At 39.7% G+C, this 25,790-nt stretch overlaps 1 protein-coding gene across 2 annotated transcripts in view; it reads right to left on the bottom strand.

Annotated features, from left to right (window-relative positions):
• Positions 1–8,945: 8,945 nt before the first annotated feature.
• Positions 8,946–25,790, bottom strand: part of NKAIN2 (sodium/potassium transporting ATPase interacting 2) — a 245,939-nt gene continuing 229,094 nt past the window's right edge. Inside the window, exons 4-5 of one of the 2 annotated variants that reach the window (XM_066315326.1) lie at positions 16,189–16,270; positions 8,946–11,139 (exon numbers count right to left, since the gene is read on the bottom strand). In XM_066315326.1, coding sequence (XP_066171423.1) covers positions 11,130–11,139; positions 16,189–16,270 — 92 coding nt within the window. In that variant the 3' untranslated portion in view covers positions 8,946–11,129. Of the gene's footprint in view, positions 11,140–16,184; positions 16,271–25,790 lie in introns of those variants that run through there. The other variant, XM_066315327.1, reaches the window with a different exon arrangement.

Raw genomic sequence — 25,790 nt, 5'->3', positions numbered from 1 at the left:
CTCCCACTTGTTTAGGACAGATGGGAGAGGAAGGGATTCTGAAGTGATGGAGTTTGAGGGTAAAAAATTATTGTACAAACTGTTACAGAGCGTGGGCTGTCACAGATCAGCTATTTTTGTTGTTACTGACATGCATCCGTTATCTCAGGAACTCAAACAATAACAGAGCAGATGTGGATAAAGTTTATATTTCTGTGTTCATAAAAGCTGTGAAAAATCACAGGGAAATTATCAGAAATTACATGTAATACCTGTAGAAACCTGAAACTCAATGCTGAATCAAATTACTGAATTTATTTTGCTCGATGAGCAAAGTGTACCTATTCACTTTCTAATCACAAGGCATTGTTTTTCAAAGGTCCTTTTGTTCCACTTCAGAGGAATTTGAAAATAAAAATAAACAATAATGAGCATTCAAAAAGGCCCAGGAAGCTACATTCCCAACAAGAGTTAAAGATCTGCTGACTTTCAGTGAAACTAGGGTCTGATTAGAGGGTAGCTCCCCTCATAAACACCACAGAAATGAAGTGGCTGAAGGGATGGCCGCTGAGTCCAGTTCTTTCCAACTGCAAGCACCCCCAATGTTTGAGAACGCCCAGCCTGAGGGGCCCTTTGCCGTCTGTATTTCCTCAGAAAGTCTTTGTTGTACACGTCTCAAGTCCTTCTAGGAATCTGCCTGGTCTCTTTCTCCAGGTTCTGTTATGGACTGTACAGATGAAAAGCAAATTATTCAGGGACAAAAAATGAATGATGAACTTCCATTTCACATATCCTTATAAACCTTATGAGTGCAAACAACAGCAAAGGCAATAGGACTGGGAGATGATCTGGGACAGTGACCAGCCAGTCATTTAAGCAGGATTTAACAACCTAAGATCGACAGAGCTGTTGGCCATAACTATATTACTTCCAGGACAGAGGAGGGTTTTTTGTAGTGTGAGTGGTTTATAGGCCTGAGCTTAGGAATAGTTTTTGAGATTGATTTTGATGGTTATCTTAACAGTATGCTGGTGCTGTGCAATATTTTCATGTCATTTTTTCCTGCTATTTCCTTTGATTTTTCTACATGTATGTATTTCTAAATGAAAAATGTACCCCACTGGTATGAGCAATTTAATATAATAAAAAAAGCATGTGTTTACATCAATAAACATTCATAAAAGTAATGACATTAAATAACTATGCATGTGACTCAGGATGTCTTCACATCCATAAAGAGGGCTTGAATATGTTCAAGTTCAAACCACGAATTATCTTTTTTTCACCTGTAATTTATTGTTTAGAAGAACACCTGAACTACAGCTTTCCTAATGCAAAAAAAATTTGGAGCATTGTCCCTGCTTGCCCAGACTACTTCCTCTAATTGAACTTGCAAGTGCAAAGTGAAGCAAAGCAGGGCTTTGCCACCTCAAAAGTAAAAAGCTGTAGCCAGACAAAAGCCTGACTTCTTCTCTTACAAGAAACATGTGATCTGAGTTAAAATAGAGACTTTGGAAGTGATTCCTACAGATGCCGACTTGCTGTTCCTGCTGGTACCAGGAGGATGTGACCTCGTGGATGATATCATTGGTCAGCCCTGGGTGCTACTGGTGGTGGAGCCACCACAGGGAGTGGGAGTTTTTGGGGCTCTGGCAGAAGCTGGGAGCAGGAACATAGATGTTGCTGCCTTCCCTGGTTGCCCCTGCTTGAAGGATTCTCTACTCCATTTGTGCCTAGATCTGTCCCTGCTGAGTGGCACAGCACGACTGGTGGACTGGATGCTTTTCTGCTAAGGATGTAGAGACCCCACTTAATTTTAATAGGCACTCACCGGTGGTTCAGCTCCATAACTGAACGTGCTTATGACAACTGAGCCTGTTGGGTGGCAACAGCCTCAACTGCTCAGGTGTGAGAGGGACAAGCTCAAGGGAACAGGCCTGAAGGAGTTGTGCTTGTTTCTCATCTGTGTCCTTTCACAGAGCAGAATATGTGTTGTACACATCAATGACTGTCAGGATGGGAGACTCACCCAGACAGACTTTTGTCAGGAACTGCAATTCAGGCTGTAAATTAATGAAAGAAGCATTTTTGCACAGGAGAAACTCAGACTGAGAAATGCCTTTGGCAAAAGTATTGGATTTCTAGAAGCACTGGATATTATTAGACTGTCTTTTGAGGTGGTGCTTTATCTTTCTGTTTATGTGCAAAAATTTCCCTGCTGCTGAATTAGTTTGCTCAATGGAAATCTTATCAAGGCTGAGGAGGTCTGTGCAACTGAGCAAGAAGCTAGAAGGGTGTGAAATACTTACACTGAGAATTCCGGGTTACAACTAATATTTAATATGTATTTATAAAGGCAAAAGAGGTTATGTAGCAGATTCCTACTATCACATTGGCCAAATAGCTATGCAAATGTCTTTTGATTTCTCCCTAATACCCATGTTTTGCAGAAAGCCTCCCAGGGTGTTAATCCCCCGGGTGATATTAATTCACATGGAATGAAATACACAGAGGAATGATAGAAAGATTTTACTGGCACAGATGTGGCAATGAGCTAGTTATATGGGTCAGCACAAATGAGTACAGATAAAATTTTTATATCACCATGTATTTCACAAATGCTGAACATGAAAGGGGAAAAAAAATCTCAATTTTAAATCTCATTTAAAAATTATTGAGGATAATGGCAGTGGGTTTTTGTTTTTCAAGGAAAGCAAATATTCAGGCATCTTAATCACAAAGTATGAAATCTTGAAATTTCATTGAAACAAATGGCAAGATTCCCACTGGCCTTAATGGAGCTGGGATTTCATCCAAGTGGCCAACTATAGGAGACTCAAATAAGAGAAAAATAATAACCAATGCATTTTACAAACTGATGAGGTTTTTTTCTCTCTTAATACCCAGGCCTGTTATTTTCACTCCAAAGGTTGATTCTGAGACTATCCCAGACCAACAAGGAGGATTTTGTATCCTCTTGAGATGCTAGGAGTATTTCCAATGGAGAAACATTATAGCTTGAATGAGAGGTGAATCACAGATTCATAGAATGGGTGAGGCTGGAAGGTGCATCTGGTAATTATTGAGTCCAACAACCTTACTCATGCAGGGCCGCCTACAGAATGTTGCCCACGACCATGTCCAGTCAAGGTTTGACAGTGTCCAAGAACGGAGACACACAAACTTTGTGGGCAATTTGTGCCAGTGCTCAGTGACTTTGACAGTAAGAAAGAGTTTGATGTTCAGAGGTAACCTCCTGTGTTTGTGTGTCACCAGGTGTCATTGAGAGGCATCTGTCTCCATCTGTCTGTTATAGTATGTTTAATAGATAGGGTGGGATTTTCTAAATCCACTGGGGAAGGCTGTCACATGATGCAGACTGCCACAGCTCTTGTCACCGGGTCTGTGATCTTTCATTTTCCTGAGAAGTTGTTCCTAGCCACCTAAAAGGGAAGTAAGAATTTGACCACTGCTGAAGATGCCTGAAAATCACACCCATGCTGCATGTATGTATGCAATGATATATGATTAAACAAAAATTAGCTGTTGAGTGTTCCTGATAGTAAAAATAAAATATTTGACCAAATGAGACTCAACACTTTCAAAGAATTGTTTTCTATTGGTTTCAGTTCTTCATCTTTTTCTGTGTGCTCAGTATCTGCCATTTTGAAATCTGTGACTTGACCTAAAATTTGGTCACTTCTATTGATTTTGAAGCACATACTATGACAGTATTAAAAGACAAATTCACAGAGTCATGGAATGGTTTGAGTTTGAAAGGACCTTAAAGATTATCTAGTTCTAAAACCCCTGACATGGAAAGGGAGACTTTTCACTAGACCAGATTGCTGCTACCTGCTGGGATGAACTAAGCATGGATGGAGCCTGTGTGTCTCTGCTGCTTGGCATTGTAAGCGAGGTAATGAAATAAATGCACTCTTTGCATTTCAGCTGTGGTTTGATGGTTGCCTTTATATGCCTATTCACTCACCACCCGACCTGGACTTGAACACTTTCAGGAAGGGGGAATCCATCACTTCTCCAGGCACTGTTACAGTGCCTCACCATGCTCAGAGGAATGCATTTTTTCCTAATAGCTAACCTAAGGTGCCCTCTTTCAGTTTTAAAGCCATTCCCATTTTCCTATCTCTTCTTGCCCTTGTAAAAACTTACCTAAACTTAAGGAAACATGGTGAAGTTGCTGCCCTTCTTAAAACATTCTTGCATTGTTCCCCTGGATTTGAACTACAAAATATAAGGAAAAGCCAAAGAGGGAACAGTTATTCTATTTAGCATCAAGAGTGCTCAAAATGTTTTTCATAGTAAATTTCTGTCTAAAGTTTAAGCAGGGTATGCTAGACAAGAACTTACATCTTTGCCATGTAAGAGCATACACTAAAAAAAAGATTAAATGGAAAACATCTTTATATTAATTATAGATGGCTAGTTTTCTCAGGCCTGAGGGAAATCAACAAAAGTTCTCAGCTCTTGCAAGTTTGGAGTGTACTGCTTTAAATCAGTAAATGTGGACAATTTACATGCCTAACATGCCACATACAGCATGAAAACATTTGTCAGAAATTGATGAATGAAACAAGAAGAATAATGAAGAAAAATGACAGTATACAAACCCTCCAGAGAGCAAAATAAACAATGTAAGTGTTTGGTAAATAAATCCCTGCAGAATCCTTAAAATGAGTCACTGATTAATTGAATCAATCCATCAACCTTTTGTGATTACATCAATATGCAGTCCCTTTGATTTTTGTCTTCTTCCATAGCTACTGTTTTAAATGCCTTTCAAATGTAAGATAAGATGTAATATGTCTATATGGAGCTACCATAAAATAATTTGATATCCTAGGAATATATAATTGGATGATTCTTTTAATTAATTCTTATATGTAATGCTGTAAATAACCATAACCTTATAGCTGCATTCCAAGTTCTTGTTTCCTTGCTCTTCTCCTTTTTCGGATTTTTTTCTATTACCCACTTTTTTGACTAACTGAAATTTAGCAGCCAAGTGAGACTGTGAGATCATATTTTTCTTTTTTTACCTATTGAAATGTCCCTCATTAGCTATTGTTATTTATCACATAAACCTCTGTAAAAAGGACTGTCTATTACTCTGTTCATAGATTGCACCACGCTTGTTTCATCTAGTAATTATCAGAAACATTATTTTGTGTCTCAATGCTGCCTAGAATATAAACACTTGGGAGCTTTGAATGTCTTGAGAGGAGGGATAGGAAAACTAAGCAGAAATGGAGAGAGACCTGTGTGTGGTTATGTATCTCCATCATAAAGTATAGTCACACAACAGGTGTGTGTATGTGTGTATGTATGTGTGACTGGGCAAACTGAGCTAACATTTAGCATAAATGCACACAGATGCATCAGTACTGAGAAACCCTATGTAATTAAAGCAATTGCACATACTTACATGCCTCCTAGGGACAAAATATTCACCTGCATGCATAGAAACCATCTGATTTTGCAAGGGGAAAAACACAATTCTGAGACAATTTTTGAAGAAAATGAAATGTGAATCTAACCAGTTGATGTGTTTCACAAACATTTTTATGATTTTCTTCTGATTCACCAGTTCCTTTGTAGCTCTGACTTTCTGACTTTAAATTTATGAATTTTCTGTGAACTCAGCGAACTATAGCTTTAGCAAATGTGATTGGGCATGTGAAAATGATTCCTACCAGGGCTTGTTGTGTCTCATGGCTTTGTAATGCTGCCAACCTCTACCATTCCTGTTAAATGCCTCCCTGTCTGGGGCTTTTTGAGGATGTACACAATCTTGTGCATCCTTGTCTTTTTGTTTTGCACACAACCCTCAGCGACACTATTCCTCCTTAGCTGCCATTGGCCCCATTATGTGAGTTGGAAACAATGGACGTGACAAAGAGCCGTTATGAATTTTGGAGGATATTTGGTGCTGTGTTCAGGAAGAGAGAGTGAGAATGGGCCAGAAGATGGTGACAGAGAAAAAGAAAGTAACTAGGTGTGACACATCTTTGTGGCAGAATAGGAGGCTGTTGGAGAGCACATGCGGAATATGAGCAGGCTTTTTCAACCTAAGCTCCCCATAACCTATTTCCCAGCAGAACAAAGGCAAAGCTGTGAAAGTGATAGGGTACCAGACAGCAGTAAAGACCCTTTTCCATTGGTGGATGCAGAAGCATGGCTTTTGTACAGATTTATTTTGAATCAGAGATGACCACAAACATTATTTGTTTTTTTAATTCTCAGGTTTCACAGTGTTCCTATCTATCTAAAATAATAATCCCAAGGCATTTGTCAGTCCCAGAGCTAAGTCTTCTACTCAACAGAGAGCAGAAAGGTGGTGTTTTATTGGATTTTTCATTAAAAATGTCTTTTGTGATCTTGGCAGGACTTGGAAAGACACTGTAAAGGATATAATCTGTTTCAATGATTTCTAAAGATAAAGGAAAAGTGCATTTTTAAAAGACCCTTCCATTTGTAGATATGGAGAGAGATGTGCAAGAAATGTAGGTATGATGCTACTTAGGACTTCATATTGGTACAATATCTTCCTAAACCACTCAGCTATGCCAAGGACTCAACTCTAACTAGCTGCAATTGCTTCTCATTTTGAAGGTCTGAACAGAGGGACTTGTCAGGACATGAGATCAAACAGAGCTGATTTCTCCAATCCATGTCAGGAAATGAAGCATATTGGTGACTGCAGAAAGAAAATCTCTTTTACTGATTGATTCTGTGCTGTTCCACTTCTGTATGTGAATGAGTAATTGCAGTCTAAAGGGCAGTTTCTTTTATGCATTGTAATTGCATTTAATACTGCACATAGCTTGAAGCAGATCAATTAGCTTAACAACTGTCTTCATCTTTCTCCAAGGAGCAGTGGACACAGCGTTGTCTGCAGTATTGCTGTGCATTGGTTCTTCAACAAAACCTGGCTTACCTTTAGTGTCTGCTGTCAATCCACATGTACTGGGAAGAAGCCAGATTCAGAACAGCTAGAAAACAAACTCAAGAAGTCCATCACTTTCATGTCAGCTACTCATCGATAGACAGTCAGCAAGCAATACATACATATAGATTATTCATGGGGCTTTCCATATTTGTAAGAAAATCCTCCTCCTTTTAGTCTTTGCATTTAAAAATTAAACAGAGGACTAGGAATGAAAATATTACAAGCTGGAGTGATTCACGGTGTGTGGAGTTTTGCTTTGGCTACTATTAGTGGTGCTCAAATGGAAGGTGAGCATGCAAGTGATGAAAGCCTTCAGACATTGAATTAATGGCCATTCCTGTCTGGAGACATCCAGCAATCAATACATGACTGTGCCAGACTTTGTCAAAATGCTGTGCAGCAGTGGAGTATCATAAACAGTACTTAAATTAAGCAAGTGGAGCACAAACAATTTCTCCTTACCTGACTGAAAATTATCACTTGCACTATTATGAAGACCTAAAAAATCCGAATGAAAGAACTCTGTTTCTAAGGAATCAACCTAAGAGAGCATGACCGAGTATCTCAAAATGTGTATCATTCTGCTCCACCTTTATTAAATGACCTCAGGCAAGCCGTCAATATATGTCAGCTCTATAAACACTTTGCCTAAGACAGGAGTCCATAATTTCAGTGTAAGGACAATAAATAGCATATAAAATATATGAATGCAGAGGAAATATTCATGTTAGGTATCTCCTTCTTTATAAGTAGTATTTTTGCAATGCTTAACACTGTTGCAAGTCTATACCTATCATGGGCTTAAATTCCTGATGAGTGGGCAAACCAGCCCTATTTTCTAGTAAAGAGTCTGTTGCAGCCAGCCTTGTAAAAGAAGCCTTTAGTGTCAGTGATAATGAAAATACCTAGTACATATGACAGTGTTAAAATGGTGTCATGACCCGGCAATTTCTACTCAGTGCTGTCACATCCATGCACTGCACAGATCAGGATTGTCATCATGTAAATGTAATAGGATTCTTATCCTGCATTGTTGCTCAGCTGGGAAGAGCAATTCCTGAGTTTCCTGTAAGTTCTGAATAGCAGCAGGGGCCATGAAGAGCTTGGAAACCTATATTTTTTCCATTTATTTTTTTAAAATGCAAATTACACTAGTAAGTCAAAAAAATCACTTTTGTTAAAAATACATTCAGAATTAACAAATGCCAAAAGGAAAAAAAAAAAAAGACACATTTGGATTGTATCTTCTTGCCTTCTGAATATTTAGTTTATAACAAAAGCCCAGCCTAGAAAAAATAACATTCTTTACTGGATTTTGAGGAGGATACAGCTGTACAAATCAAAAATGCCATCCAGATATTCTCACATTACTGTGCTCTAAACTGCTTCCAGAAGAGATCTGTCCACTAATCATTTAGTTGAGTAGTCACAGTCCTAATTTTTTTTTTAATGGTGGTGCTCTAACTGCAACTTAAGCAGGGTTATGAATACCACTTCATATAGGCATGTATGTATATATATATATATATATATATATATATATATATATACACTGTGTGTATGTGAGTGTGTGTATCTACTCTATATGTATATATGAATACACATTTATATTGCAATCCATAGTAGTTAGATGTGCTTCCTATTTCCTAAGCATTTTACAAACATTAACAATTCAGACCTCACAAAAGCCTGTGAGGCACATATTATTCCCGTATTATAGATGGGAAGACTAAGACACAGAGAAATTAAGGCCGAAATTTCCTAAATTAAAATCAGGCCTATAAGCTACGTGTAGACACTTCATTAAATTGTCTGACTTCTAAAATTGCTAACTACCAGTAGCTGCTGTTCCATGGGAAATCACTGAAAGGTATGAAAAATTATCTTCCGAAAATTGGATTGCTGCTTAGGCGCCTAAACTGGTTTATTTCACGTTAAAAAATGATTTCTATAGAAATATCATTTTGATTACTGGTATACAGGGAAAGATAAAAAACCTGTTATGATATTTCATACCATTTAAACTTCTTCATTGTGTTTAATACTATACCTTTGCTATATTTAATACTACATAAAGGTAGAAACTTCTTTTAATTTTTGAATTATGAGAAATTTCAGGCTGTCACTTGGAAGTTGTATAGGGTTTCCAGGGAGTGAAAAGCAGCTCTATCCAATAGGAACTCCGAGTTTCAGGTACCCAAGTATGAAAATTTAATTTGAGATCCATATCAGCAATGACTGCCTTTACAGGATCAGGCCTTGGGGACATTCATATTTCATGCATGAAATTCCCAGCAATATCTGAGATGGGAACCCTTGGTCCCCTGCAACAGAATCTTCCTGGGTGGTGCAGCCCCCCAAAATAGTTATTTTTGTGTATTTTATATACATAGACATACACACACATTCACACACTTACATATATATATATCTACCTATAGCTATATAAATCCCACTGAATCAGTGTAGGTATAGTTCCTGACCATGTCCCGTATCTTGTTTTTCACTGGTGAATGCCTATTCCTCTGTCATTGTCCAGAGTTGTTGCTTGTGACACTGTACATCCATGCAGACACAGCAAAGGGCACTGGCTTGTACAGGCATGGGTGAGTGGTGTGAGCCCACAGGCCTTTGGCGCAAGGGTCTGGCCAGCAGGGAAAAGGGAACTGCTCAGGGGTGCCTGGAGAATTTCCAAGCGCTGACCTTCCCTCTTGCCCTCAAAAGCCACGTGGTCACCTCAGGTGTGGTAGGTGCGTGCGTTTGTCTATGCAAGGTCTGAGCAAGAAACAATGACAATCCAAGTTTCCGAAAAACCTGAGCAAAATATTGGGTTTCCTAGTGAAAGCCATCTACGTTCTTGAAAGTACAGATCAGATGTAGAATAAAACATATGTTCCTAGGAGTTCAGAGTATTTCATATACACATTGACCTACTAGCAAAATTCCCAAAGGCATCTTGTTGCCAACTACGTAACAGCACAGAGTTTTTTTCAGCCACAATAATACAGGAGATAAAATACACGTTTCTAACACACAACAGATCCCCCAAATATACCACAAAAAGGTCTTCAGTATTTCTTCATCTCAACTAGTCCCTCCCTGCCCTCTCCAACCAAAATTGAAAAATAAAATATGTGGATCCCTTATGGTGCAATTAGAAAAACAAAGCTCACTTACAGAGAATTTTTAGTTGAAATAAGATATAAAAGAGTAAACACAGCTAGTACATATTCAGTTGGCCTTTGTTCATAGAAATCTGCAGACGTCTCTGTAGTTAGTAAAAGATGTTTAGAGATAGCTATAAAAGCACCTAGAGTGCGATAAATAAAACCAGTGGGATTAAGAAGCATTGTTGCTGCTGCTTATTTCGGTAGGTTCAATTATTAGTTTCTGTTACCCCTTTCCCCACCCTGACCCTGAAAAGGTCTCATTTGTTTCTTTATTTATTTTTCTTTTTAATCATTATAAACTGTTTCTTGACCACTGTGGAGCCCCAAAAGTAAAGCACTTATCAGACAGCTGGCAGTTTTCTACTTGGTTGCTCTGGAGCCATGGAGCAACAGAGCCTTATTCCCTGACATGAAAACAAAGCAAAACCAAACAGAAGAAAACCACTGACTTAGAAATCGTTCAGAATTAACAGCAGCATGTTAACTTCAGAAAGCTTGCACGTAGTTTCTCTAATGTGCAATGCAGTTGGGTTAAGGCAAGTATGAACTGTACAGCCTTCAGGGCAAACAATGCGCTGTCTATTGTCTTCTGCTGCAAGGTCATCCTGGTATTTCAGTGTTGTGTTGGTTGAGGAGACTCAACACCGCCCCGGAGTGTGGAGGAGGCTCCCACAGCACTGAGTGGGCTGGGTTCATGTCTCAATCCAGGTGGGCCGTGCTGGAGGCGGTGGGGAAAAGAAAGGGACAAAAGGTGGCACCAATGGCTCTGATGTGTCCTTCTGGTGCTGGGAGGCAGGAGGTCCAAGGAGGGGGTCTGGGGCATCTCTTTTAGTACCTGTTAGAAAGAGAGGCTGAAGGTCTCTGTTGTTTTCTCTCTCACTGTTCAATCAGCTTTTATACATTATTTCTAGCACAAAAATTTGATTTCTTTTCTCTTTGAAGAACCAGGAGGCCATCCTGAAAGAGATTTTTTGACATGTCATCCAGCCCACCTTGAGTAGTCCCCATGTTTACTTTGACCTAGAAGAAAGACAGAGAAAGAACAATACTTATAATCCACCATATACTTATCTGATCCCTGCCCTGCTGCTCTGGTGTCCTTTTGCAAGCAAGTGTAATCCACAAACCAGTACCAGTTCAGATACAAAGGGGATGTAAGAGGACAGAAAGACAAAGTGTTTACTCAAGTAACTGCTTGGCTCTCTCTGGAACATTGTCAGAGAAGTCAGCACAGGTTTTCTAAACGATCTTAGGCAGGAGTTATATTTAATTACAATCTTAGCTGTATGTCCATGGGTCAACTGGAACATGACCTGATTTATATAATCCATCAGATAAGTAGCTGTCTTTGTAAAACCAAGAAGTGATGTGGTATGAGGACAGAAGGGGTGAATTGCAGGTGCAGGAGAAATGTGCCCATGGCTCACTTAGAAAGCAGAGAGCCTGTGCAAGTGCCACAGCCTGATCACCTTAACAGTGTTGTCCCAATCCCATGTTTTGTAACTAAAACTTTCAGTCTAAGATGGACAAGATGTTGTTTGTTGATAGTGAAAGCCTAGGTGGTAGTTCATTTAAATGTGTCTGAATCCCAAAACACGACGAGATAATTACACAGAAGATTTGTACTGCATGAACTTGTTGAGTGTCATGGTGGTTTTACTCAAGGTGTTAGTTTTAGTGTCCTTTTTTTGTGTGTGTTTCATTTATACTTTAATTGAATGGTGAAGTAGGTAGCACCTTCAGTATGTGCTATTATCTAGACAAATGCCTGTATGTATGGGAGTACAGATACTGCAAATATTCTTAGGCTTCACAATAGGAGGAAAGCATGCTTCACTTCAGGGCTGCACTGCTTTTGAGCAATTTCTCCAGTGCATTAGGCATCAGCATCAGACATGCATGGGTTTTTTTGCTTCACTTCTTCTTTTCTCGAACAAACAAGTTCAGTGTGGAGAACATAAAGAAAGATCTCTCTCCCCTCCCTCCTTCCTACTGTTTTTAGAACAGTGATCATGCAGTGCAGTCTTGTTCCACCACTACAACTGTGTTTTTTCATGTGCAGCAGAATCAGTGTCAGGGAGTGTTTAGTCACCTTCCTCGGTCACCTCCCAAGAGGAGAATTTTGTCTTGACAATTGATTTCCGCCATCTTATTGTGTCCTTCTCCCATGGTCTGGAAATGAGCACTGGCATCTCCGGCACAGAATGCCAGGAAGCTGCTTTTGAGTACATCAGCTGTGGCCACACTGCAAGGAGGTACATGAGCATCGGTTCTGTCCCGTTCTGTTCAAAAAGCGTATTCGTTTTGAAGGGACTGTCTAGGCTTCTTGGCTTGTACAGCATAGAGCACACTGTTGGCACTTAAATAATAAAAAAATCCCATTTATAACAGGTAGAGAAATGTCACCGTAAGAATTCTTCCCCAAAGCATCAGTGTTTTATTTAAAACATAGTTTTAAATTGCATATATTTTTCACTTTAAAACGTAAACTGATTTAAATTAAATATGAAATTGGAAGAAGTGATAAGGAAAACTGTGATTGGAATTCAAAGCTTAAAATGCAGAGAAAAAAAAAAAACTTCAATGTGAGCCTGAATCTAATAATTCTAGACTATAAAAGGTAACATTAACCAGAGATAGTCACTTCAATTAACTACTTAAAGATAACATTCTTTTTTAGAAACCAAGATTTTTCTTTTCCTTAGATATCCTGTTCATTTAGGGTATTTTTGCATAACTGATAAAACACCACACAAGGTGACCATGTGTGTCTAAACTGAATTAGAGTGTTCTTAAAACTAGAACTTGATTGATGAAAATCACAAATAAAAACTAACAAATCTTCAGATAAAATACTCCTGTCACAATAGAAATGTAAATATGAGAAGCCTGAATAAATCAATATAATTTGCAAATGGAGGTTGGTGTAGGTTCAATATAACCTCCACATAAAGAAAATGAAGTCTTAACTTTAGCATACCAGAAGAAACTGGTTACAAAACAGTATGTCTTAACTATTAGCTATTACTAAACACAGCATTCCTTCAGAATAATATTTAAATAGTGCAGGTATAAAGGAGCTAAAACTGATTTAAATCACTTGGATGAAAAACTGTCAAAGAAATAAGTTTCTCTTGATGAACTTTTGTCATTGCAATCCACTAAATCAGTTCACATCAGCAAGCAGTAGGTGGAGAATGACTGAGACCTAACACAAAATACTTTATGTCTTTAAGATATGTAGTAGTTCTGTATATGAATCAATCTGGTAAATATTCAGTGGGCTTCTCTGTATTATTGAACTACACCTTAATATTTGTATTTTGAAAGAATCTGAACAACCACTAGAAGCTGATATTGTTTTGGTGAGCTCTTCGAAGAGGAGGCTATATGCTCTCCTTCCATTTTGCAGCATGCCCAGCACAGAGAACAAACTGCTGTTGTGCCTCTGCATATATTTAGCAATCTGATAATTCAAAGGCACCTGTCTCCTTTTCAATTTCTCTTATAAATCTAGAGCTCCATATGAGATGTGCCCAGTGTGAGTCTGAATAGGAGAGGATGAAGTGGTGGGAAAAAGTGATCTCTGTATTTTCTTCTGCAGGAATTAGATGGGATGATGCTTAATTTATCTCCTCTCCTCTCCTCTCCTCTCCTCTCCTCTCCTCTCCTCTCCTCTCCTCTCCTCTCCTCTCCTCTCCTCTCCTCTCCTCTCCTCTCCTCTCCTCTCCTCTCCTCTCCTCTCCTCTCCTCTCCTCTCCTCTCCTCTCCTCTCCTCTCCTCTCCTCTCCTCTCCTCTCCTCTCCTCTCCTCTCCTCTCCTCTCCTCTCCTCTCCTCTCCTCTCCTCTCCTCTCCTCTCCTCTCCTCTCCTCTCCTCTCCTCTCCTCTCCTCTCCTCTCCTCTCCTCTCCTCTCCTCTCCTCTCTTCTCCCACGTACTCTAGAGGTGTTGGGCATTGTAAACTGGAGGTGATACTGGCCAGAGACTAACATAAAACCCTGCTGTGATTTTACTTTGTTTCCTTGAATAGTCTGAAGGCTTACATTGGTGATATTTGGTGAACAAGCTTTGTAGGGAACCAAACCTTTCTCTCAAAAAATAAAGCTTTAAAATACCAAGTATGGCCTGCTGTTATCATATCAGTATGTTTTGATTTCTAATACATAATATTGCTGTAAATAGTGCTACAAGCAGATCAAACCTTGACTTGATTAACTTGACATTTGAATTTGTCACTCCACTACCTAATGGACTGCCTACATTTACAGAGCAACTGCAATGTGCATACATTTGCATGTGTTCCTGGTGTGCTCCAGCTGTAAATAAAGAAAGGTATTACTAAATGCTGTAAAATCCTCTAAAGGACAGATTGTAGCAATCCTAGAGAGCCCTGTCAAACACTCTACAGTCAGAGGGAAACATGAAGTGTCTTTGTTTGACTGAGGCTGGGACATGGCAATTCTTTTGTGAGTTGATTGGACAAAATGTCAAATCACATTCTCATTTCTGTCTCCCAGTTAAGACAGCTAAATCACCTCTACTCCAGCGAGCATGCAGCATTGAAATAAGAGAGAATAGTTTACATGGATTAACCATCTATTTCTTCATCTTAGGTACAAGCTTAAAAATATTGCCTTTTTCTTTTCACAGGTCTTGCTTTCTTTCCAGTCAGTATGAAGATGCACAGTAAATGCAATCTGCTGTTCTGGGAGAAACACCGAGAGCATAGAGAGAATAGGCTAATAGCTAGAGGGCTCCATATGTTGATGACAAGGTATGGTATACTGAGAAAGACATAGGATTAGAAATGTTCTAAGTACCTGTGTACCTCATACAGTACTATGAAGGAAATAACATTTTCTAAATGTGCAGCACTGTGCCAAAAGTGCAGGTGAAAAATATTTACTTGAGCACAAACAGATGGGAAGCTGCAGTTAAGATGGCATTGGTGATATGCACTACAGTAATTTGAGATTATTAAAAAGCTCCTAGCAAAGCTCCTGAAGGGCCCAGTTCCAAACACCACCACAGAACAGATTGTACCACTGAAAAAGGAATAAATGCAAGATTCCATGCAAAAATATGCTAATCCATTAACAAAGTTACTAATTAGTGGAAACTAATCAGAAGAAATGAAATTGCATTCAAAGGTGAGTGGAACTGTGTGTTGGGATGGCTACTGTTCTCTTGAGCAATTGAATTGCTCAGAAGAGAAACAAAGGAAAAAACATAACTGTTGCCCCTTTATGAGCTCTTTGGTGCTCTGCTTTTAGTGTGTAGGGCATTGATGGCAAATAAAAACTATTTCAAAAGGCTGCAGCAGTGAGGTAAGATTTATCTTGGCAGTCAGGACTGTTCTGAATTTCAGTTGACATCAGTACAAGAAATATTTGGAGACAATTATTCCTGGGCTGGTCTATGGTTGTGAGTCAGCTCTAGTGTGAATATACTCCAGTTGTGTGTATGAGCTGAGATTTGATTAGCCATTTAATTCCCAAATATATCAGGCAGCACTCTAAGATGGAGTTGTCACTCAATGGTTAGGTAAAATACTGTCTTCTATTCAAACTAGTTTCAAAAGTCATATGTTGTTACATTTGCTTCAGCTTTTTTAAATGTGGAAACTGGAAATGAGGTACAGAGGTGCCTTGGTGAGCAAATGCTCTGGTAAGACAAAAGCTAAACACATCCACTGAATTAGCACATTGCTGAACTTTTGATAAAATTTAATAAAAATACACTTTTTTTACAACCAAGATTTGTCATGTATATAATTAGTATTTTCTACACCAAATTGTCACTGACTCTGAGTGGAAGCTGCTTGAATGAAAATAGGGAAAAATCAGATGAGAGCTGGATGCTGTTTGAACAACTGTGACACATGATATCCTGCCATAAGAAATCATTATAATTCAACACAAGAGTAACATTAGTGCTTAAGTGTAACTTGAATTCAGTCCATCAAGGAAGGCTTCTGCCTATTCTGAATTTTTAAGTCAGGCCATCTTTTAGCTTAATGATCCTTTAATATCAGGCTGCCACTCTGCTGAATATCCTAGAAGTACTTACATATACATGGGCTGTAGCTGTAAATGAGATGTCTTCTGTGGACCTTGATAGCCGTAAGAGTCAAATCCACCTATGAAATCAACTGAAAGTGGAGAGATTGCTTTCATTAGCAACACCTTTTCAGAACTGATAGGCACTATCATTCAAGAACTACGCAATACATAGATTATTTTTGACAGGTCCTATAATAATCATCTGTTACTATTAGACCAGCTAATTGAGAAGATAAAGAAAAACAGTAAAAAGGTAAGAAAAGGTAAATTCCTCCCTTTCCCCCCTTTATTTTTAAAATCAATTCAGTTTTAAAACCACATAAAAACAGAAAAGGATTTGTAACAGCCATCTTTCCACCAGAAACAACCGCACATCCCACTTTTTCAATCACCTCACTAATACAAAATAATATGCTACTCAAACATTACAAATGCTGAAAACCATTTATTTACTGGCATAAATGCATTGCTTCTGACTATGATTACTGGGTCTGGCTCGCTGTCATACCATGGCTCAGTAGAGATGTGGAGGAGGGAATACATTGATCCAACTCTGTCTGAGAGACAGAAGTTTCTCTGATTCCCTGCTTTGACATTTGGGTTGAAATGCATGAACAGAGAGTTGGAACAATTTATCTGAGCTTCAGAGAGGAAACTTCACAGGAAGGAAACCTGCATTTCTCTCAAGATGCTGAAGGTCTGCAAGAAGGTTGTAGGGTGGGAGTTATTTATTAATTCACGCAATTGCCAGTTCCTGATGGCCTTATGCTTGTTTTAAACAATTTCCAGGAAAATTCAATCTCATCTGAGCCCAAGACCTCTATTTCTCTGCTAAAACACTTTCTTTGCACAGGTAAAAGGTGCCCTTTGCTTCCTTTGTCCCAGGAGACTCAACTATTGGCTTATAGGGATTATTTAGGGGCAGTACTTGTCCCTGAAATATTGTCTCTTACATCACAGATCTGAACTGGACTTTATTTTGATAGAAAAGGGCCAAAGAGTTCAGGTATGGAAGTGCATTTTTCACATGTCTGGTCACTGCTATTGACAGACTGGCTCCATGTACATTAAAAAAAAAGGGGGAAAAAGAAGAAAAGCTTTTTTGATAGACAACAACTTCAACAATTTCCTGCAGATTAACTACTTATCTACATTTTTGCCTTTTCTCCCTATGGATATGAAGAAAAATGAGTCATTTTTTAATCTTATAACTGCTTTTAAGCATTTTTAGAAAGCATTTCATGCTATCCATTGTTTTCAGGTTTAAGCAAACCTAGCTATTTCAAATTTTGCTCACAGCTCATGTTTTCCAAGCCTCTACATTTTGAAGCCTGAAGATCTTTCCTCAGTTTACTTGTGTTTTTCTTACAGTCAGGTGTACAAAGCAGGACTAACTATGACATCTTCCATACAGTCTTCTGTGCATTACCTGAAATAATTCAGTAGGTTTTGGGATTTTATATGTCTGGTTGGTTTTTTTCCCCTTGCTTTTGTTGTTCTTGTTTTGTGTCATTTGGGTTTGGTTTCCAATTTCTTTTTTATCAACAGCATCATACAAATGCTTAATAATCAGCTTTTTAGTTTTTGTTTTGACACCACCTGTAGCCTAGCCAAGTAGTCCATATTTTATTTGAAGATAAAAGATTCTTCCCCACAGGAGTTCTTTTGTACTTGTCTGCACTTAAATTCACCTTCTTGATTTCAAGCCACTTCTCAAGATTATTTTGACTTCCAATGCTATCTTCACAAGTGCTTGCACTCTTCCCAGTCTAGTTTAATCTTACATTTTTACAAATGTTATCTCTTCCATCCTCACTGTAAATAAAAATAATGAAGAGAATTATTTCCCTAGCTGAGGTCCCAGTGGGTTCCCATCTGAAATGTCCCATCTGCTTTATAACTGCATTTCAAATAGAGTTTTAAACAATTCTGCCCTCAACCTATGCTGACTGCATCTGGACAGTACTTCCCCGAACTTCTTACAAACCTTTTATAGTGTCAAAATCTTGCTAAAATCAAGACAAGTGCCATTTGTTGCTTTCTACTTAATCAATGTCTGTAACCATCAGAATACCTTTATCAAAATGTGATCATGTCTTTGGGAGCATACTAAATTTACAGGCAAAAAATGAAGGATATTGTTTAGTGAAGTGCTAGGCTGGGAGGAAACACCCTCCTCTATTCAAATACAAAGATTGCAGAAAAAAGAATGGATGTGTGTTTGCTGCAGGTATGGTTTGTTGTTTGCTTTCCCAATTTTCTGTTCTTTATGTTACTCTTGATCCCTGACAACACATGTTAGAAAATACCTGTGTTGGATCAAGTGCCTCCCTGCTGTCAACTCATGCCACTTTAGGGATATTGCTTATATCCATTTGTCCAGCTTTGCATTTGTTCTGTATTTTCCTAGAACTTTTTTTTCCAAGCAACCTGTGAAACATTGTTAGTAGGCTGCAGGCATAGCCACTCTGCTTTGCCTATGTGGGGCAAAAGGTTGTCTTCATGGTTGTTTTCAGAAAGCTAAAGCAGTGTGTTAAGGAAAAGATTTCTTTGAGCAAAATGATTTTGTGTGAGCAGGAGGGAAAGATGCATGCTGAATATCTCTTTGTGTGTTGTGGCTTTGCCCTGTTGTACAGAGCAAGCACAGAGTGCTAGTAAGCCAGATTGCCAAGTGACAAACAAAGCAAGGTCACGGAGACATTTCTGTGTTCAGCTCACTATAGAAGTTCCCATGTGTGTGAGCAAATGATGGCAGGACAGAGAGTACGACCACGACCTCACTGGAGACATACAATGGCTTCTTACAGGCAACAACAAGCTTTTCAAGGCAGGTGAAGGGAGGTAATAGAGAGTGAACTCCAATACAAGAGGATTTCATCAATTTGTTTGTAGCAAGGTTTCTTCATAGTGTCTGCTTCTCAGCACTGCAAATCCTGTGGTGTCCAGACTGTGCTAAAAGCTCCCTGTGGACTCTGAGCTGGTTTCTTAAAGCATGCAGCAGGCTGCCCTTTCTGCGGGCCTTTTATCCTGGCTGTGCCTGAAAGGTCACTAAAGTGTCATACAACTGATACATTCCTGGCAGCCTTAACATCAGATGAATAAAACAAGGCTCATTAGCTGAATCAGTACAGAGGCCTCCATCCTTAGCCTCATACATCAAACACTTTTTTTAACTATTCTGTCTTACATTCATCTTACATGCCACTGTTATCACACAAGGTTCATTTTGTGTTTCATTTTAGTAAAAGCACACCTGAACATACAAACATAATCCCATTCCTTTTGTGGTGGGTTGACCCTGGATGAACATCAATTGTCCACCAAAGCCACCCTGTTGCTCCCCTCCTCAGCTGAACAGGAGAGAGAAAATATAACAAAAGGTTCAAGGGTCCAGATAGCGACAGGGGAGATCACTCAGCAATTACCATCAAAGGCAAAATAGCCTTGAATCATTACCAAAGATGAGCAGTGTAATGAGAAATAGAGCCAAATATTAAGCCTTTTTCCCAGGCTTAACTCCTGATTCTCTGCCCTCTCCACCCCAGTGACATAAGGGAATGAGGAGGGGGGGTTGTTGTCTGCCCATCACAAGTTTCTCTGCTGTTCATTCCTCCTCAGGGAGAGGACTCCTTACATGCTTCCTCTGCTCCAGCCTGCACGCTCTTATGGGAGACAGTCCTCCACAAGTTTCTCCAATATGAATTCTTTCCATGGGCTGGCATTCTTCATGAACTGCTCCAGTGGGTCGCTTCCTTGGTGTGCAGTACCTCAGGCCCCCCTGCTCCAGTGGGGGTCTCCTGTGGGGCCACAAGTCCTGCCAGCAAACCTGCTCTGCTGCGGGCTCCTCTCTCCATGGGTGCACAGATCCTGCCAGGAGCCTGTTCCAGCACAGGCTTCCCAAGGGGTCACAGCCTCCTGTGGGCACCCACCTGCCCTGGCATGGGGTCCTGCATGGGCTGTGGGTGGATCTCTGCTCCCCCATGGACATCCCTGGGCTGCAGGGGCACCTCACCATGGTCTGCACCAGGGGCTGCAGGGGAATCTCTGCTCCGGTGCCTGGAGCACCTCCTCCTCCTCCTCCTTCACTGGTCTGGGGGTCTGCAGGGTTGATACTCTCACTACTTTCATTCCACTCTTCAACTGAAGTTGTTGCACAGATTTTTTTCCCCTCTCTTAAATCTATTCTCCCACAGGCACTACTCCTGACACTGACAGGCCGAGCCTTGGACAGCAGTGGATCCATCTTGGAGCTCTCTGGCATTGGCTCTATCAGAAACCACAGAAGCTTATAGCAGTTCTTCAGGGAACGTACCCCTGCAATCCCCTCAAAACCTGGCCATGCAAACCCACCTTTGAAATACTGTGTGCTGAGATTTTTATTTTCCTAGCTGGACTCGCATAGGATAATAGCAGCATATTTATCAGTAAAATATGTTATAAAAAATTAAAATTATTTTCTTCTTTTGCTTGTATTAAGGGTCTTGTCAGACATATGACTGTTAGAAATGTAACACAGACAGGACATATGGCTGAGAGTAGGACATACTTTCTACCAATAAACACCCAGAGGAATGTGAAGTTTCAGCCTCTGCTCATGGTCAGAGTTTCTGCTGTACATCAGGACAGAATGAGAGGCATAAATTTCTCATTTTTCATTTCCGGAAGTCTGTGGTATATAGAAGGACCATTAAAATGCAATGCACAAAAAAGACCCAATTAGCATGGATTTGATATGGAAGAAAGTTCACAGTGAAAAAAATTAAAGCTGTTGAAATCAAGAGATGGACAAGGAGAAAGGACTGAGTATAGAACAAAAGCAACGTCTTCCCATAGAAAGCATAAAAGAACGATTCTTAAAAGAAACCAGAAAACTAGACACTGTTCTACTTATAGAATTTTTTCTTTGTAAGATATAAATACAGAAGCACAAAAATCCAGGTCTTCCAATAAATATAGTGATAACTCCAATGGTGCCTATGGAGGAATGGCAATTTACATTAGCTTAGGATCCAACCCAAAGAATCACATAAGGTGTATTTTTATAGAAATGTGACTGACACTATGAATTTCCTCGCATTTTAGTTGGCTTGCTAAAGTCGATGCAGACTAGATAAGAAAAGATAAAGAGTTTAAGAATGGAGATGGGGATGAATGGCTTTATCTGCAAACAAAAGGAAAGGGAAAGATTGGAAAATACCCAGTTTGGCCAATCTGGAACTTGCAGTACAGATGACATCCTGACTGCTTTCAAACTCTTGTCTTTGTTCTTTTGCTACCACTGCTTGTTTTCTTGATTATCTCATCCTTAACCATGGTGCATGAGGACCTACCTCTCACTGTGGTGAATCTACCACCACCATTCAACCCTGTCTTCACCATCACATCTGTTTCCTGCCCACGGCTCTTTCTTTAAAAGTGAAAACATTCTTGGTAGTAATGCTCTATTAAGAATTACTTATCTACTGATTCCCCTCTTTTCTCTCACTTCATATGAATTAGTTTGTTTCCTCCAGCTCTATTAGTTCTATCCCACAGACCCCCATCGTCCCCTCATCTGCTTCACTCCTCTCATCTTCAGTCATTTCTTTGCACATTAAATGGCCCATTTTTTGTGCAAACTTATAAAGTAGCACTTCTTTCTTCAGCTTGACAGACTTTTTTACTTCTTTTACTTTTCATTTCCCCTTCTCTCTTACTACAGTAATAAGAATTTTGCTCCGTAAAACTTCTGATTGTTCCAGTGACAGACTCTTGATCTCTTTTTTTTTTTTTTTTGCATTTCCTTCCCAATAAAAATACATGCAAATATTTTAAATTTTAAAAAAAACCAAAACAACAACCCTGCCCACCAAAAAAAACCAACAAAATACCCAACCAAACACCACCCTCCAAAAAAAACCCCACCATCCCAAAACACTCAATCCTTATTCCTGCTTTTCCCAGTCTTCCCTCTCGAAATCCCCTTGATGATTTCAAGGAGTTTCTGGAGAATTTTTCAACTACTTTAGAAGAGTTTCTTCCACTTTGTGGTGGTGTTTTTTTTTTTTTTTTTTTTTTTTTTTTTTTTTTTTTTTTTAATGCAGCTGGAACCTCAGCCAGATCACCTCTTCTTATTCAAATTTAGGCCCATACAGTCCTCTGTGTGGCCATCCAGCCACCTTCTGTGCACTTGCTGCTCTCTTTTTCCTGAAACTTTTGTCTTGCTGGGCTCCTTTGTCTCTGCAGCTGGTGCTCACCTTCCTCCTGTCATCATTCATCTCCTTTCTTGGAGGTTCTCTCTCCATCATGCTCCTGGAGTCCAGTGAGCAGCAACCTCTGCATTTTATTTTCCTCCCCCTCCCGGTCTGGGTAATTGCACTCACAAACACAAATTCTGCTGTTGTCGGCGCTCTGAGATTTCATAGATTACCTGGCTTGTGCTCACTCTGCTCCTCCTATACAAATTTAAGTCCCAGCTTCTCTCTGTGATATTTACTCATGGATAATTAAACATCAGTTCCAGTTCTGCACAGCTAAAACCAGAACCCTTAGCTGCTCCTCCCTAACCTTCTCTGCTGTCTCTCATTGTGAACTTGTGTCCTCAAGTCTGTCTATCACTTTAGGATAAAAGTTTGATGTCAACTTGGTGTGGGCTGTGCAGGATTTAATTTCTGGAGATTTTTTTTGCATAGTGAAGAAGAAAACTCTTTTACCTGATGAAAGAGCTGTAGCATTTACCCAGGGCTCCCAGTGTCAAATATGACAATTGTTCCTTTTTTATTTTTGAACTCACCAAATGTGGACTTTAGCTGCATGACTTACGTTTTTGTCTAGGTTATTTTTCTCTGCATCCTTCTACTGATTTAACCATCTATATTACATCAAATATAAACTAAATTTTCTTACATTTAAAGTCCTTTGTAGAGACTCGACATCATTCTCTCCTCCTTTCAGGGCTAAAAGGTAAATTCTGCCCCCATGCCACCAGCTTGACCCCTGTACCTGTTGAATTTCCATACCTTTCTCTCTCCTTGTGAGAACGTCTTTACAAACAGTTATCTCATTCTTTTCCCTAAAACACTTCTTTGCTCTGTTGACAATAATTAAGTTTCCCGTGTCCTTACTTTCCTGCTTACTTCAATGAATAATATTTGCTCATAGTTTCTCTGTGCTCACTTTCTGCCTGTACCCATCAGTTTTCTGTTGTCTAATGTGACGATTTCAAGCTCCAAGAAACAGGGCTGGTGTTTGCATTTGTACAGTGCTTGGCATTATGGTAGTTCTCAAATATATTAATGAATCTACTAAAATAATACAAAAAACCTAGAATTACCCATGACAAAGATGACACCTTTAAAAAAAAAGAGCTAATGACCATGGAAGTGCATGTGCATATGTGCATGGATGCTCCTTGCCTGTGTATGTTACAACTGGACATATGGGGTATAGCAGAGAGACAACACATGCTGTTCAAAACCTACCTCTGACCTGCAAGGTCTTAAATCTATATTTACTCTCTCCAGAGGCCAAAGAATTGGCTCCCTGGACTAATGCTTTTGAAGTGCTGCAATTGAGCTTCACTGCCACAGCAAGGCACTTCACTGCAGGTGTAGCTTGGAAGGAAGGAGAGATGGCAAACAGACTACAGATAATGACATTGCTGAAAGCACCGCTGGTGCAGAAGTGAGTATGTGAGGCAAGAGAGAGCTGTGCACAAATAGCAGTAGCTAAAAACTGGCCAAATTGAGGAAAAAAAAAAAAAAAAAAAAAAGGAGAGAAGTAAAATTGAGTTTGGTTTTAAGGACCTTGGAAATAACATATGAGGCAAAAATATAAAAGAACATATGGGGACACCTTTGCTCTTGCAGTTTTGCCAGTATCCTGCTACCCAGCTCTCTGTTTGGTGAAGACACTTCCAAACAATTCAGTGCTGCTGCCTTTTTATGCTGTGAGCATGGTCTGGTGGCTGTTCCACAATATAGCACACAGGAGGAGGTTTGCTTGAATGTGATCTCCATAAAGTTTGTTTACAATGATAATCAAACATTATTGGTCTTTGTGGTGAGTACACAGTGATTTAGGCTCTCAAGCCACAGTAGAGCCAAACAACAGGGAAGAATTGGGAAGGAGACATCTGCCAGCACATGAGGCTGTGCCCTTCCTGCTGTCACAGGAGGATTCAGAAATGGCATAAGGACTTGGACTTGAGGTCCAGTTCTTGCAGTGCAATGAGCAGCATTTCTGCCAAGCAGTCAGTAATGAAGGGCCAGTGAGTGCTCTCAGCTCAGCCATTTGCAAGGTGAATGTAAAACCTCAGATTTTTAAACTGTAACCTCACGGCATTTCTGAGCTCTACAATGGCCATTGGAGCTGCAAAGCGAAGCCCTTACACAAATTTTGATGGAGTTTCTCAGCTCAGATTTTGCTCCACTGCCACTATTTTCATGCTATTTATTTGTATAAAGATCAAAATTATTCAGTAATTTTTTGCTTCACAGGGCCTTGTCCTCCACTTTCTTCTCCTCTTAGCATGTTTCATGTTGGTGTAAGGCAGCATCTTCTTTTGTCTCTGTTTCTGCTGATCCCCTGGCTGAGTCTTTGATCAGCTCTTCTGAATCAAGATGTAAGACTGAGGAGGTACCAGGTTTGTGAAGTCTAATAAACATGATGTGGTATTTCTGCCCTCACAGAAATACAGGCAGGGATTTCTGCCTCTTGCTCCCCATAATTAGGGAGCAACAGGTATTGCAGATATTGTTTTCCAGGCAAATCCACTTCATGGTTGTTCCCAGGAGAAAATACCAAGATGAATGGTGCTGTGGGTCCAGAAATTAGACAAGCCATAATTTGTCTCAGATTCCCAGGTGGAGAAGGTGTCTGGTCAGTAGCAGGCTCTTGGACCATGACATGAGGAAGTCCATGCTCTGGAGCAAGGCCTCTGCAAGGCAGAGCTGGCCAGTAGTGGGAGCCATGTTGAGAGGATGGGAACCAAAGTCCTTGGACCAGAAAGGAGTCAGGATGAAAGTAGTCAGGAATAACCAAGCAAGGGCTGGGAGGTAAGAGCAAGTCTTCAGTAGTGAAGGCAGAAACTGGGAGCAGGGATAAGGCAGGTAGGAATAAGGACTAAAGGCCAGGAGGAAATAACTGGAGCACAGCTTCATCACTGAGAAATGGTCAGCACTGGACTGAAATGGTCAGTACTGCCTTTTATACCTGACAAACACAGCAAGCCACCTGTCAGTCTGTACACCTGGAAAAAAGGGCTTGCTGCCTGACCTCTGCAAGGCTTTGTCTCCAAACTTGCAGTGGGGTTTGTCTGATGCTCAGTAAAGAAAGAATCTGTAAAAAACCTCCACTCAGCTAAGAGAACAAGAGAATGATAATCAGCTAAGAGAACAATAATAGTCTGAACAATATATTATTTTTCTAGACTGGACAGACCTGAGCATTGCTGGATAATAGGCATTTGCTTTCAAATTTTCATCCCTAAGTGCTGAGCAAAAAATTATAGCCCTGCAATACAGTTTTTGACTGACAAATCATTCTAAGAATTAAATGTGTGGTAGACTGAATTATTGTAGAAGTTATCAAATGAGTCATTAGGAAAAATTGTTCTTAGCCAGATCACTG

This window comes from Sylvia atricapilla, chromosome 3 (genome assembly GCF_009819655.1).
Source record: "Sylvia atricapilla isolate bSylAtr1 chromosome 3, bSylAtr1.pri, whole genome shotgun sequence".
NCBI lineage: Eukaryota > Metazoa > Chordata > Aves > Passeriformes > Sylviidae > Sylvia > Sylvia atricapilla.
Note: the sequence above shows the minus strand (reverse complement) of the source record. Positions and strands in the feature narration are given on the sequence as shown.